The sequence below is a fragment of the Nerophis ophidion genome, linkage group LG28 (genome assembly GCF_033978795.1).
Source record: "Nerophis ophidion isolate RoL-2023_Sa linkage group LG28, RoL_Noph_v1.0, whole genome shotgun sequence".
NCBI classification, from domain to species: domain Eukaryota; kingdom Metazoa; phylum Chordata; class Actinopteri; order Syngnathiformes; family Syngnathidae; genus Nerophis; species Nerophis ophidion.
The window spans coordinates 5772930-5789064 of record NC_084638.1 but is presented as its reverse complement, the minus strand read 5'-3'; the positions used below and the strand labels follow the sequence as shown (position 1 = coordinate 5789064).

The following is a 16135-nucleotide window of genomic DNA, read 5'->3' as shown; positions in this document are numbered from 1 at the left end:
GATTTCATGTGTAGTTTGCTTTAAAGTTCCATCCATCCATCCATCATCTTCTGCTTATCCGAGGTCGGGTCGCGGGGGCAACAGCCTAAGCAGGGAAACCCAGACTTCCCTCTCCCCAGCCACTTCGTCCAGCTCTTCCCGGGGGATCCCGAGGCGTTCCCAGGCCAGCCGGGAGACATAGTCTTCCCAACGTGTCCTGGGTCTTCCCCGTGGCCTCCTACCGGTTGGACGTGCCCTAAACACCTCCCTAGGGAGGCGTTCGGGTGGCATCCTGACCAGATGCCCGAACCACCTCATCTGGCTCCTCTCGATGTGAAGGAGCAGCGGCTTTACGTTGAGTTCCTCCCGGATGGCAGAGCTTCTCACCCTATCTCTAAGGGAGAGACCCGCCACACGGCGGACGAAACTCATTTGGGCCGCTTGTACCCGTGATCTTATCCTTTCGGTCATGACCCAAAGCTCATGACCATAGGTGAGGATGGGAACGTAGATCGACCGGTAAATTGAGAGCTTTGCCTTCCGGCTCAGCTCCTTCTTCACCACAACGGATCGATACAACGTCCGCATTACTGAAGACGCCGCACCGATCCGCCTGTCGATCTCACGATCCACTCTTCCCTCACTCGTGAACAAGACTCCTAGGTACTTGAACTCCTCCACTTGGGGCAGGGTCTCCTCCCCAACCCGGAGATGGCACTCCACCCTTTTCTTTTTTTTTTTGCTTTTTTTCTTTTTTTTTTTGCTTTAAAGTTAAGTATTTTTATTTATTTCTATTTAGACAAAACCGTGTTTGGAAAGTATGTTAATGTACTGTAATATTTGTTGATTCGTAGGTTTTACAGTCAAAAACTGTCAAAACACAATTTTAACGTAAAAAAAGAGTAGCTGTTATTATAAATTTAAAGCAAAAGAACAACGTAAAATTTGTTGTGATTTTTATTAATTTGATGGGTAGTTTGCTGTAAAGTGAAGTACTTTTATTTATTTTTATTTCGACAAAAAACATGTTTGGAAAGTATGATAATGTACTGTAATATTTGTTGATTCGAAGATTTTACAGTCAAAAACTGGAAAAACATAATTTTACCGCACAAAACAGTCATTTTTTTTTCAATTTACAGTAAAAGAACGACGTAAAATTTGTTTTCATTTTTATTGATTTGATGGGGAGTTTGCTGTAAAGTGAAGTACTTTTATTTATTTTTATTTCGACAAAAAACATGTTTGGAAAATATGATAATGTATTGTAATAGTTGTTGATTCGTAGATTTTACAGTCAAAAACTGGCAAAATACAGTTTTAACGCAACAACAGTTGTCGTTTTTTTTTTTCCATTTACAGCAAAAGAATAGCGTAAAATTTGTTGTAATTTTTTATTAATTTCATGTGGTTTGCTTTAAAGTTAATTTTTTTTATTTATTTTTATTTTGACAAAAACGTGTTTGGAAAGTATGAATGTTGTCTGTCTATCTGTGTTGGCCCTGCGATGAGGTGGCGACTTGTCCAGGGTGTACCCCGCCTTCCGCCCGATTGTAGCTGAGATAGGCGCCAGCGCCCCCCGTGACCCCAAAAAGGGAATAAGCGGTAGGAAATGGATGGATGGGTTTTGTACTGTAATATTAGTTGATTTGTAGATTTTACGGTCAAAACAGGCGAAACACAATTTTAACGCAAAAAGAGTAGTTGTTTTTATCAATTTACAGTAAAAGAACAACTTAAAATTTTCTGTAATTTTTATAACATACTTTTGTTTATTCTTATTTAGACAAAAACATGTTTGGAAAGTATAATAGTTAACTAATATTTGTTGGTTTGTAGATTTTACAGACAAAAACTGGCAAAACACAATTTTAACGCAAAAAAGAGTAGTCGTTTTTATCAATTTATAGTAAAAGAACAACGTAAAATGTGTTGTAATTGTAAAGAATGGTAATTTCCTGTAATATTTGTTGATTCATAGATTTTACAGTCAAAAACTGGCAAAACACAATTTTAACAAAAAAAAAAAGTTGTCGTTTTAATCAGATTGCAGTAAAAAAAAAAAACAACGTAAAATTTGTTGTCATATTTATGATTTTCATGGCTAGATGGCTTTAAAGTTAAGTATTTTTATTTGGAAAAAAACGTGTTTGGAAAGTATGATATTTTACTTTATTATTTGTTGATTTGTAGATTTTACAGTCAAAAACTGGCAAAACACAATTTTAACGCAAAAAACAGTAGTCGTTTTTATCAATTTACAGTAGAAGAACGGCAACATTCGTTATAGTTTTTATCAATTTGTTGGGTAGTTTGCTGTAAAGTGAAGTATTTTTATTTATTTTTATTTAGACAAAAAACATGTTTGGAAAGTATGATAATGTCCTCTAATATTTGTTGATTTGTAGATTTTACAGTCAAAAACTGGCAAAACACAATTTTAACGCAAAAATAGTTGTCGTTTTTTTTTTTTACAGCAAAAGAATAACGTAAAATTTGTTGTAATTTTTTATTAATTTCATGTGGTTTGCTTTAGAGTTAAGTATTTTTATTTATTTTTATTTAGACAAAAACGTGTTTGGAAAGTATGGTATTGTACTGTATTATTTGTTGATTTGTAGATTTGACAGTAAAAAACTGGCAAAACACAATTTTAACGCAAAAACAGTAGTCGTTTTTATCAATTTACAGTAAAAGAACAATGTAAAATTTGTTGTAATTTTCTATGAATTTGTGCTGTAAAATGAAGTACTTTTATTTATTTTTTATTTACATAAAAACATGTTTGGAAAGTATGATTATGTACTGTAATATTAGTTGATTCGTAGATTTTACAATCAAAAACTGACAAAACACAATTTTAACGCGAAAACAGTCGTCGTTTTTTTCAATTTACAGTTAAAGAACAACGTAAAATTTTCTGTCATTTTATGACAGAAGTACTTGTATTTATATTTATTTAGACAAAAACATGTCTGGAAAGTATGATAATTACTGTAATATTTTTGAGTCGTAGCTTTTACAGTCAAAAACTGGCAAAACACAATTTTAACGCAAAAAAAAGTAGTGTTTTTTTCATTTACAGTAAAAGAACGACGTAAAATTTTCTCTCATTTTTATGACAGAAGTACTTTTATTTACTTTTATTTCGATAAAAACATGTTTGGAAAGTATATGATAATTTACTGTAATATTTGTTGATTCATCGATTTTACAGTCAAAAACTGGCAAAACACAATTTTAACTCAAAAAGAGTTGTGGTTTTTATCAATTTACAGTAAAAGAAGGACGTAAAATGTTCTGTAATTTTTATGACAGAAGTACTTTTAATTATTTTTATTTCGACAAAATTTTTTGGGGAAAGTATAATAATGTACTGTAATATTTGTTGATTCATAGATTTTACAATCAAAAACTGGCAAAACACAATTTTAACGCAAAAAAGGGTAGTTATTTTTATCAATTTATAGTAAAAGAACAACTTATAATTTTCTGTCATTTTTATAACAGAAGTACTTTTATTTATTTTTATTTTAGACAAAAATATGTTTGGAAAGTATAACAGTTAACTGTAATATTTGTTGGTTTGTAGATTTTACAGTCAAAAACTGGCAAAGCACAATTTTAACGCAAAAAACAGGATTCGTTTTTTTCAATCTACTGTAAAACAATGACGTAAAATTTATCGTCATTTTTATTAATTGTGATGGGTAGTGTAACGTACGTATTTTTATTTAGACGAAAACATGTGTGGAAAGTATGATAACGTACTGTAATATTTGTTGATGTGTCGATTTTACTGTCGAAAACAGGCAAAACACAATTTTAACGCAAAAATGTATGAATTTACAGTAAAATAATTAATAATGTTTATTAATTGTCATGTAAATTATGTATTTTTATTCAGACAAAAACATGTTTGGAAAGTACGATAATGTACTGTAATATTTGTTGATCCGCAGATTTTACAGTCAAAAACTGGCAAAACAGTTTTAACGCAAAAAAGAGTTGTGTTTTTTATAAATTTACAGTAAAAGAACAACTTAAAATTTTCTGTCATTTTTTATGACAGAAGTACTTTTATTTATTTTTAGACAAAAATATGTTTGGAAAGTATGATAACAGAAGGTAATATTTGTTGACTCTTAGATTTTACAGTCAAAAACTGGCAAAACACAATTTTAACGCAAAAATGTATAAATTTACAGTAAAATAATTAATATTTTTTAATAATTGTCATGTAAATTACGTATTTTTATTTAGACAATAACATGTTTGGAAAGTACGATAATGTACTGTAATATTTGTTGATTCGCAGATTTTACAGTCAAAAACTGGCAAAACACAATTTTAATGCAAAAAACAGGAGTTTTTTTTTTCAATTTACAGTAAAAGAATAATGTAAAATTTGTGGTAATTTCTATTAATTGTGATGGGTAGTGTGCTGTAAATTACGTATTTTTATTTAGACAAAAACTTGTTTCGAAAGCATGGTATTGTACTGTAATATTTGTTGATTCGTAGATTTTACAGTCAAAAACTGGCAAAACACAATTTTAATGCAAAAAAGAGTTGTCCTTTTTATCAATTTACAGTAAAAGAAAAACTTAAAATTTTCTGTCATTTTTATGACAGAAGTACTTTTGTTTATTTTTATTTCGACAAAAACGTGTGGAAAGTATCACAACATAATGTAACACTTGTTGATTCGTAGATTTTACAGCCAAAAACTGGCAAAACACAATTTTAACGCAAAAAAAAATTGTTGTTTTTTTTCTCTTCAATTTAGACAAAAACATGTGTGGAAAGTATGATAACATACTGTAATATTTGTTGATTTGTCGATTTTACAGTCAAAAACTGGCAAAACACAATTTTAACGCAAAAATTTATAAATTTACAGTAAAATAATTAATATTTTTTATTGTCATGTAAATTACGTATTTTTATTTAGACAAAAACATGTTTGGAAAGTACGATAATGTACTGTAATATTTGTTGATTCGCAGATTTTACAGTCAAAAACTGGCAAAACACAATTTTAATGCAAAAAACAGTAGTTTTTTTTTTTCAATTTACAGTAAAAGAATAATGTAAAATTTGTGGTAATTTCTATTAATTGTGATGGGTAGTGTGCTGTAAATTACGTATTTTTATTTAGACAAAAACTTGTTTGGAAAGCATGGTATTGGACTGTAATATTTGTTGATTCGTAGATTTGACAATCAAAAACTGGCAAAACACAATTTTAATGCAAAAAAGAGTTGTCCTTTTTATCAATTTACAGTAAAAGAAAAACTTAAAATTTTCTGTAATTTTTATGACAGAAGTACTTTTGTTTATTTTTATTTCGACAAAAATGTGTGGAAAGTATCACAACATAATGTAACACTTGTTGATTCGTAGATTTTACAGCCAAAAACTGGCAAAACACAATTTTAACGCAAAAAAAATTTGTTTTTTTTCTCTTCAATTTAGACAAAAACATGTGTGGAAAGTATGATAACATACTGTAATATTTGTTGATTTGTCGATTTTACAGTCAAAAACTGGCAAAACACAATTTTAACGCAAAAATTTATCAATTTACAGTAAAATAATTAATATTTTTTTATCAATTGTCATGTAAATTACGTATTTTTATTCAGACAAAAACATGTTTGGAAAGTACGGCAATGTAATGTAATCTTTGTTGATTTGCAGATTTTACAGTCAAAAACTGGCAAAACACAATTTTAACGCAAAAATGTATAAATTTACAGTAAAACAATGACGTAACATTTATCGTCATTTTGATTCATTGTGATGGGTAGTGTGCTGTAGCATACGTATTTTTATTTAGACAACAACATGTTTGGAAAGTATGATGATATACTGTAATATTTGTTGATTCGTAGATTTTACAATCAAAAACTGGCAAAACACAATTTTAATGCAAAAAAGAGTAGTTGTTTTTATTAATTTACAGTAAAAGAACAACTTAAAATGTTCTGTCATTTTTATGACAGAAGTACTTTTATTTATTTTTATTTCGACAAAAACATATTTGGAAAGTATGATTAAGTACTGTAATATTTGTTGATTCGTCGATTTTACAGTCCAAAACTGGCAAAACACAATTTTAACGCGAAAAAAGTAGTCATTTTTTTCAATTTACCGTAAAAGAAGAACATACAATTTGTTGTCATTTTTATTAATTGTGATGGGTACTGTGCTGTAACATACGTATTTAGACAAAAACATGATATACTGTAATACCATCCATCCATTTTCTACCGCTTATTCCCTTTGGGGTGGCGGGGGGGGGGGGGGGGGGGCGCTGGTGCCTATCTCAGCTACAATCAGGCGGAAGGCTGCGTACACCCTGGACAAGTCGCCACCTCGTCGCAGGGCATATACTGTAATATTGTCCCTTACTATTAAAGTTTTAAAGGCAGGCAATTTCAAGCAGTACATATATATATATTTCTGTCAAAATGAAACAAATCATTTAGTGACAAAATATGAAGTACGGTACTTCATTGACACATATTTCCAGGTGTTTGGGGGCCACATTTGCCCCCCCCCCCGGGCCCTTGAGCTTGATACCTGTGTTTTAGTATCCCACTCCCACAGATGTTTGAATAAATAGGGTCATATAGTGACATGTGGATTTAGTGCCTGCAGGACACAGGCGCCTTTTGTGTTTTTTATGTCTCATTTACAGTTTCAAGCACGCCTTGCAACTTTTATTGCTTAGTGCGTGTTTAAAGTCGTAAAAAAAAAGAGAAAATAACCATCCGTATTGCAACATGTGTGGTAATTATAGTTCATGCATAAGTTTGATTTTTGTATTTTTTTTTTTCTCATTACCCGGACTCTGGCCTCGGTGAGATTGGTCCACACGGCGATCTCCTCCCGGGTGCTCATGTCGGGGTAGCGGTTCCTCTGGAAGGTGTTCTCCAGTTCCTGGAGCTGCTGGCTGGTGAAGTGAGTCCTCTGCCGCCGCTGCTTCTTCTTTTTCGGGTCTTCCGCGCTCACCTCCTCGCTCCTGCGCTGCTCGGCGCGCTCCTTCTCTGCAAGTGCAAAGTATATATTTGTGCCCTGTTGAACATTTACAACTTTTTTTTTTTTTTAACGACATCTTTTATCTGATTGCTTTGTGGCAGCTGCGGTGCACGCAGAAAAGTTCCTAAACTTTTTTATCATGCAAACTTTTTTTTTTCTTGCCCAAAACTTATTTGCCACGTGTCAATATTTCAAATTGTTTTCTCTTCTTTTAAAGGCGTTTTACTTTTATGTATTTATTACATTATAATTTTGATTTTAGCATTAATTATTAGATTTCGTTTACGATGAGAAAATATATATAACTACTATTCAATATAAATACAAAATAAATACAATATTTATTTTTTTAAAATTGTGCAACGTTAATCCAAATATTTTCACAATAAAACATTAAAAGTCCTACTCATTTCTTAATAAACACATATATTTTCTATTATTTTAACTTTATAATCTTAATTTTAGCATTAAAAATTATATTTCGTCTATTTGGAGAAAATCTATATAAATACAATTGAATATAAATACAAAAATAAATACAATATTTTCTTGTTTAAAAATGGCGCAACACTAATCCAAATATTTTCACAATAAAACATTAAAAGTCCTACTCATTTCTTAATAAACACATATATTTTCTATTATTTTAACTTTATAATCTTAATTTTAGCATTAAAAATTGTATTTCGTCTATTTGGAGAAAATCTATATAAATACAATTGAATATAAATACAAAAATAAATACAATATTTTCTTGTTTAAAAATGTCGCAACACTAATCCAAATATTTTCACAATAAAACATTAAAAGTCCTACTAATTTCTTAATAAACACATATATTTTCTATTATTTTAACTTTATAATCTTAATTTTAGCATTAAAAATTGTATTTCGTCTATTTGGAGAAAATCTATATAAATACAATTGAATATAAATACAAAAATAAATACAATATTTTCTTGTTTAAAAATGGCGCAACACTAATCCAAATATTTTCACAATAAAACATTAAAAGTCCTACTCATTTCTAAATAGACACATATATTTTGTATTTATTTAATTATTTTTATTTTATAATCTTAATTTTAGCATTTATAATTATATTTCGTCAATGAAGAGAAACATATATAAATGCTATTCAATATAAATACAACATAAATTAAATATGTTCTTGTTTAAAAATTGCGCAACACTAATCCAAAGATTTTCACAATAAAACATTAAAAATCCTACTCATTTCTTAATAAACATATATTTTAAATTTTTCTTACCGCATTATCTTAATTTTAGCATCAATAATTATATTTCGTCTATGATATGCAAATCTATATAAATACTATTGAATATAAATACAAAATAATTAAAATATTTTCTTGTTTAAAAATTGCGCAACATTAATCCGAAGATTCTCACAATAAAACATTAAAAGTCCACCTCATTTCTAAATAGAAACATATATTTTGTATTTATTTACTTATTTTTACTTTATAATCTTAATTTTAGCATACAAATTTTATTTCGTCTATTTGGAGAACATCTATATAAATACCACTGAATATAAATACAAAATAAATACAATATTTTCTTGTTTACAAATTGTGCAACATTAATCCGAGGACTTTCACAATAAAACATTAAAATTCCTGCTCATTTCTAAAAATATACATATCTTTTTTATTATTATTATTTTTTACTTCATTATCTTAATTGCAGCATTAATGATTATATTTCGTCTATTTGGAGAAAATCTATATACATACTATTGAATATAAATACAAAATAAATACAATATTTTCTTGTTTAAAAATTGTGCAATATTAATCCGAGGATTTTCACAATAAAACATTAAAAGTCCTGCTAATTTCTTAATAAACACATATATTTTTATTTTTTTACTTTATAATCCTAATTTTAGCATTAATAATTATATTTCGTCTCTGATGAGAAAATATATATAAATATTATTCAATATAAATACAATATTGTTTAAAAATTGTGCAACATAATCCAAATATTTTCACAATAAAACATTAAAAATCCTACTCATTTCTAAATAGACACATTTTTATTTATTTTATTTTATTTTTTTACTTCATAATGTTAATTTTAGCATTAAAAATTATAATTAGTCTATTTGGAGAAAATCTATTGAATACAAATACAAAATAAATACAATATTTTCTTGTTTAAAAATTGCGCAACATTAGTCTGATGATTTTCACAATAAAACATTAAAAGTCCTGCTCATTTCTAAATAGACACATACCAGTATATTTTTTAATGTTGATTGATTGATTGATTGATACTTTTATTATTAGATTGCACAGTACAGTACATATTCCGTACAATTGACCACTAAATGGTAACACCCCAATAAGTTTTTCAACTTGTTTAAGTCGGGGTCCACGTTAATCAATTCATGTATTTAGTTATTTATTTTTGCTTCATAATCTTAATTGTAGCATTAATAATTATATTTCGTCTATGATGAGAAAATATATATAAATTCTATTCAATATAAATACAATATTTTCTGGTTTGAAAATTGCGCAACATTAGTCCTAGGATTTCCACAATAAAACATTAAAAGTCCTACTCATTTCTAAATAGACACACATCTATTTTTTTCATTTTTTATTTTTACTTCATAATCTTAATTTTAGCAATAAAAATTACATTTCGTCTATTTGGAGAAAATCGATATAAATACCATCAAATATGAATACAAAAAAAAAAGACAAAAAAACATTTTCTCGTTTAGATGTTGCGCAACATTAATCACATGATTTTCACAATAAAACATAAAAAATCCTGCTCATTTGTAAATATATACATTTCTTATTTAAAAAAAAAAGTTTTTTACTTTGCAATCTTAACTATAGCATTAGTAATTATATTTCTTCTATTTGGAGAAAATCTATATACATACCATTGAATATAAATACAAAAGATTGCGCAACATTTCACAATAAAGCATTAAAACTCCTGCTCATTTCTAAAAGTATACATATCTTTTTCATTATTTTTTTTTAACTTCATAATCTTAATTGTAGCATTAATAATTATATTTCGTCTGTCTTGACAAAATCTATACAAATACTGTTCAATATAAATACAAAATAAATACAATATTTTCTTGTTTAAAGATCGTGCAACACTAATCTGAGGATTTAAAACATTAAAACAATAAAACATTAGGAGTCCTGCGCGTTTCTAAATATATACAAATATTTTTATTTTTTTTATTTCATTTTTTTTTAACATTTTACGTCATAATCTTGATTTTTGCATGAATAATTATATTTCGCCTATTTGGAAAAAAACCAAATAAATACTATTGAATATATATACAAAATAAACAAGATATGTTCTTGTTTAAAGATTGCGCAACCTTAATCCTAGGATTTTCAAAATAAAACATTAAAATCACTCTACACAGGTACAATGAGATTAAATACTGGAGTTGCTTTTAATCTCATTGTACTTGTGTATAGTGACAATAAAAGGCATTCTAGTTTCAGGTTTTATTTTGAAAAAAAAAAATCCTGCTCATTTCTAAATATAAAAAGATATTTATTTTTAAATTTTTTAAGTATAAATATATACAAATCTTAATTACATACACTCTATTTATATCTTTGTTACATATAATGTAATATTGTACACGGTAATTGTTTTATTTTGTATATATTATATACAAATATGGAAAAAAAATCCTGCTCATTTTTAAATATAATCTAAAACTTTTTTTTTTTCCAAAGTATTAATACATACAAATCTTAATTACATACACTGTAATTATATCTGTGTTACATATAATGTAATATTGTACATGGTAATTGTTTTATATTATATATATTATATACAAATATGGGGCGGTATTGTTCAGTTAGTTAAACCGCCCGTGCCAGCAACTTGAGAGTTCCAGGTTCGATCCCCGCTGCCGTTGTGTCCTTGGGCAAGACACTTTACCCACCTGCTCTCAGTGCCACCCACACTGGTTTAAATGTAACTTAGATATTGGGTTTCACTATGTAAAAGCGCTTTGAGTCACTAGAGAAAAGAGCTATATAAATATAATTCACTTCACTATATTGTATAAAAAATAATATATCAGTATACATCATATACTGTATATATAATGTGTAAATATGAAATATACCTGCATTATCCTTTCCATCCTTTGTAACTGAGCTACAATGTGGAACAATTTCCCTTGTGGATCAATAAAGTTTGTCTAAGTCTAATTTAATAAAATTAATAGCGGCATTGACAAATCGTTTTACTATTATTATTTTTTTCTTTTTCTTAAATCTTTTATTTTGTATTTTGTCAGCTCTTGTTTTGGAATTGTTGCTGCAGCCGTTGGCGTCAAACATAAAAAATAAATAAATAAAAAAATAATAAAAAAAATTAAATAAAGTTAATAAAAAGTAATTAATTATACAAGAATAATGAATTACCTGCAAGTTCAGCGTCGGAAGATTCGCAGCTGGAATTGTCCAAAGTCCTGCTGGTGGCGTCGGAGCTCCGGGGCTGCAGGTGGAACTTGGCGTCCCGGCGAGGAGGCGCGGGAGGCGGCGGAGGAAGCTCGGAGATCCGCTCCAAGTTCATGACGCCGCGGGGAGCACAGGGCGGGGGGAACGCGGAGGACGATCGCAGGACGCCGCGGGAGTTTCAGTCCCGATTCGCGCGCGGCAACATGGACGTTTTGGAAGCAAAGCGACGCCACAAGAAAGGAAAAAAAGAAAAAGAAAAAAGAATAAGATAATATTTTCTCCTTCCTGCACTTCTTTCTGCTTCTCGCACCCGAGTGATGAACACGTGCGGCGCGCCAGAGGAAGCTGCCCCGCCTCCTCCCCCAGTCCAGACACGCCCCCTTTCGCCCGCCCCTTCAAAAGGAAAGCAGCCACTCAGCAAAAGGCCAGACTGCGTGACGTCATCAACTCGGCAATTAATGCGTGTGCGCGACTTGGTGTTGCAGTGAAAGACAAATAATAACATTCCCACGCAGAGTGCGCGTGCGTGCAGGCATGTTGCAAACGAGTGTGTAGGGCACACACACACGCACGCACACACACACACACACGCACACACACGCACGCACGCACATACACACGCACGAACGCACCCGCGCACACAACGCAGTCTACAACTGCAGCACACTGTACTATATTCATATACTTTGTATGTATAGTATGCACACACACAGTGTATACTTTGTATATATGTACACACACTGTACTATATTCATATACTTTGTACGTGTAGTATGCACACACACAGTGTATACTTTGTATATATGTACACAAACTCTACTATATTCCTATACTTTGTACGTGTAGCATGCACATGCACTCAATATACTTTGTATATATGTACACAAACTCTACTATATTCATATACTTTGTATGCACATGTACTTTATATACTTTGTATACATGTACACACACTGTACTATATTCATATACTGAGTATGTATAGTGTGCACACGCACTGTCTATACTTTGTATATATGTACACACACTGTACTATATTCATATACTGAGTATGTATAGTGTGCACACGCACTGTCTATACTTTGTATATATGTACACACACTGTACTATATTCATATACTTTGTATGTATACTATGCACACACACTGTATATACTTTGTATATATACACACACTGTACTATATTTATATAGTTTGTGTACATACAATGTAGTATATTCATACTTTATATGTACACACACTGTACTATATTCATATACTTTGTATGTATAGTATGCACACACACTGTATATACTTTGTATATATGTACACACACTGTACTATATTCATATACTTAGTATGTATAATATGCACACGCACTGTATATACTTTGTGTATATGTACACACACTTTACTATATTCATATACTTTGTACGTGTAGCATGCACATGCACTCAATATACTTTGTATATATGTACACAAACTCTACTATATTCATATACTTTGTATGCACATGTACTTTATATACTTTGTATACATGTACACACACTGTACTATATTCATATACTTAGTATGTATAGTGTGCACACGCACTGTCTATACTTTGTGTATATGTACACACAGTACTATATTCATATACTTTGTATGCAGATGCACTGTATATACTTTGTATATATGTACACACACTGTACTATATTCATATACTTAGTATGTATACTATGCACACGCACTGTATATACTTTGTATGCTGTATATGTACACACACTGTACTATATTTATATAGTTTGTGTACATACAATGTAGTATATTCATACTTTATATGTACACACACTGTACTATATTCATATACTTTGTATGCACATGCACTGTATATACTTTGTATATTAGTACACACACTGTACTATATTCATATTCTTTGTATGTATACTATGCACACACACTGTATGTACTTTGTATACTGTATATGTACACACTGTAATATATTTGTATAGTTTGTATATATACAATGTAGTATATCCATACTTTCTCTATATGTACACACACTGTACTATATTCATCTATGTTGGATGTACAGTATGCAAACACACATTGTGTACTTTGTATATGTGTACACACATTGTACTATATTCATACACTTTTTATGTATACTATGCACACACACTGTATATACTTTGTATACTGTATATGTACACACACGGTACTATATCTATATAGTTTGTATATATACAATGTAGTATATTCATACTTTATATGTACACACACTGTACTATATTCATCTACTCTGCATGTATAGTATGCACACGCACTGTATATACTTTGTATATATGTACACACACTGTACTATATTCATATAATTTGTGTACATACAATGTAGTATATACATACTTTTCTATATGTACACACATTGTACTATATTCTTATAATTTGTACATATACAATGTAGTACATACATACTTTTTCTATATGTACACACACTGTACTATATTCATATACTTAGTAAATATGTAAACACACTGTACTATGGTCATATGCATTGTATATTTGTACACAAACTGTACTATATTCATATGCTTTGTATATGTACAAACACTACTATATTTATATACTTTGTATATATGTACTCACACTGTATTATTTTCATATACTTTGCCTATATGTACATGCAATGCACAATATATCAATATATCTGTACTATGTTTATATACTTTGTATATGTACAAATACTGTACTATATGTATACACTTTGTATACATGTGCACATACTGTACTATACCCTTATACTTTGTATATATGTACACACACTGTACTATATCCATATACTTTGTCCATATGTACATGCGATGTACTATAATCATATACTTTGTATATATGTACACACACTGTACTATATCCATATACTTTGTCCATATGTACATGCGATGTACTATAATCATATACTTTGTATATATGTACACACACTGTACTATATCCATATACTTTGTCCATATGTACATGCGATGTACTATAATCATATACTTTGTATATATGTACACACTCATATTCTTTGTATATGTACACACACTGTACCATAGTCATGTACTATGTATGTATATATGTATGTATGTATGTATGTATGTATATATGTACACACACTGTACTATATTAATATACTTTGTATATACACACACACTGTACTAGATTTATATATTTTGTATATATGTACACTTACTGTACTATGTTCTTATGCATTTGTACACACACTGTACTATGTTCATATACTTTGAATGTACACACACTGTACTATGTTCATATACTTTGTATTCACTGTATGTACACACACTTTACTATATGTTCATGTACTTTGTATGCACTAAGCAAACATTGAACAACCTGCCCGGCTACTCTTTTGGCATTTATTGAAAAGAAACATGATGTGGATTAATGTCTGCGTGGGTGTGTGCGTGCGTGGGTGCAGAAGAAGTGAATCAAGTCCACTTAAATCCACATCGGTGAAGGTTGTGGTGCAGATGTAGGACTAAAATACCGTAAAGGTTCTTACGTGTCTGCTTTTTGGACTAATTTCATTTTCTTCATGCAAGGAATTATTATTATTAATCGTGTTTTAAATGTTTGATCTTCCGTGTTGCTTTTTTTTCCCGAGCGTCCCTGAATGCGTCATCGGAGGAAACGATTTGCATAACAGTGATGACTGTTTATGGCAATGAGGTCCTAGGTGACAGTGAACGCAGCACTCGTTTATTTGCGGCTGTAAAGTAAATACGGGGAGGGCCCTTGCCTAATTGGGGCCCCACGTAGAAAGTTACTCGGAGCCCTGCTTACAAAAATGTTGTCATACTATATATATTTGTCTCAAATATGAACATAATGTTTTGGACCATTTTACAAGGGGTGCAACTAAAAATGTATTCCGATTCTAAATAGTTTCATATTTTTTTTAAATAAATCTATAGACCAGAAAAAATAACAAAATAAGTAAATTTGTAAAAAGACGTTTTTAGGCGCCCAAAGATTCACACCCCTAATATTTACATGCATTTTCGTTCTTCCTTTATATCCAACAGTCCCTGAAAGCACCACTGTCGTCTAATAGGCATCAATTTAAGAACGATTTATTTCTACTTGAATACGATGTCTGGAGGCTCTCATGTTTTATTTTATCGAGAAGTATTGAATGCAACATTTTGACACACGTCGTTGCCTTTTTTTTTAGAATCGGCCGTGAATGCACCACTCTCGTTATTTGGTGTCCATTGTTGAAAGATGAGCACAAAGTCAGTTTTCTCTCTCTATATGTGTGTGTGTGTGTGTGTGTGTGTGTGTGTGTGTGTGTGTGTGTGTGTGTGTGTGTGTGTGTGTGTGTGTCCCCGGCGCCAGTCCTCCTGTAAGACGGAGGCTTTTTTGACACGAGATCCACGCAGTCAGAGTGGAAAAGTGTCCCCTGAAGGCTCCAGCGGTGGACAACATGTCTGCCACTCTATTATATCTCGTTGGAAGACAAGAAAATTAGGACACATTTGCTCTTTTTCAAATAATGCGCTGCACGGATGAGATGACACGTGTCACAGGTGCGAAATATGGGCTGTGTTATATAGTAGCTGTCATCAGTGCATATTTACACACAGGGCAATATAT

The 16135-nt window shown here is 30.5% G+C and overlaps 1 protein-coding gene across 1 annotated transcript in view; it reads right to left on the bottom strand.

The window, feature by feature from the left end:
- pitx1 (paired-like homeodomain 1) overlaps positions 1-11834 on the bottom strand; it is a 29257-nt gene extending 17423 nt beyond the window's left edge. Inside the window, exons 1-2 of the mRNA XM_061891370.1 lie at positions 11490-11834; positions 6832-7034 (exon numbers count right to left, since the gene is read on the bottom strand). Of these exons, the coding sequence (XP_061747354.1) occupies positions 6832-7034; positions 11490-11640 (354 nt within the window). The 5' untranslated portion in view covers positions 11641-11834. The remainder of the gene's footprint in view (positions 1-6831; positions 7035-11489) is intronic.
- Positions 11835-16135: the final 4301 nt, after the last annotated feature.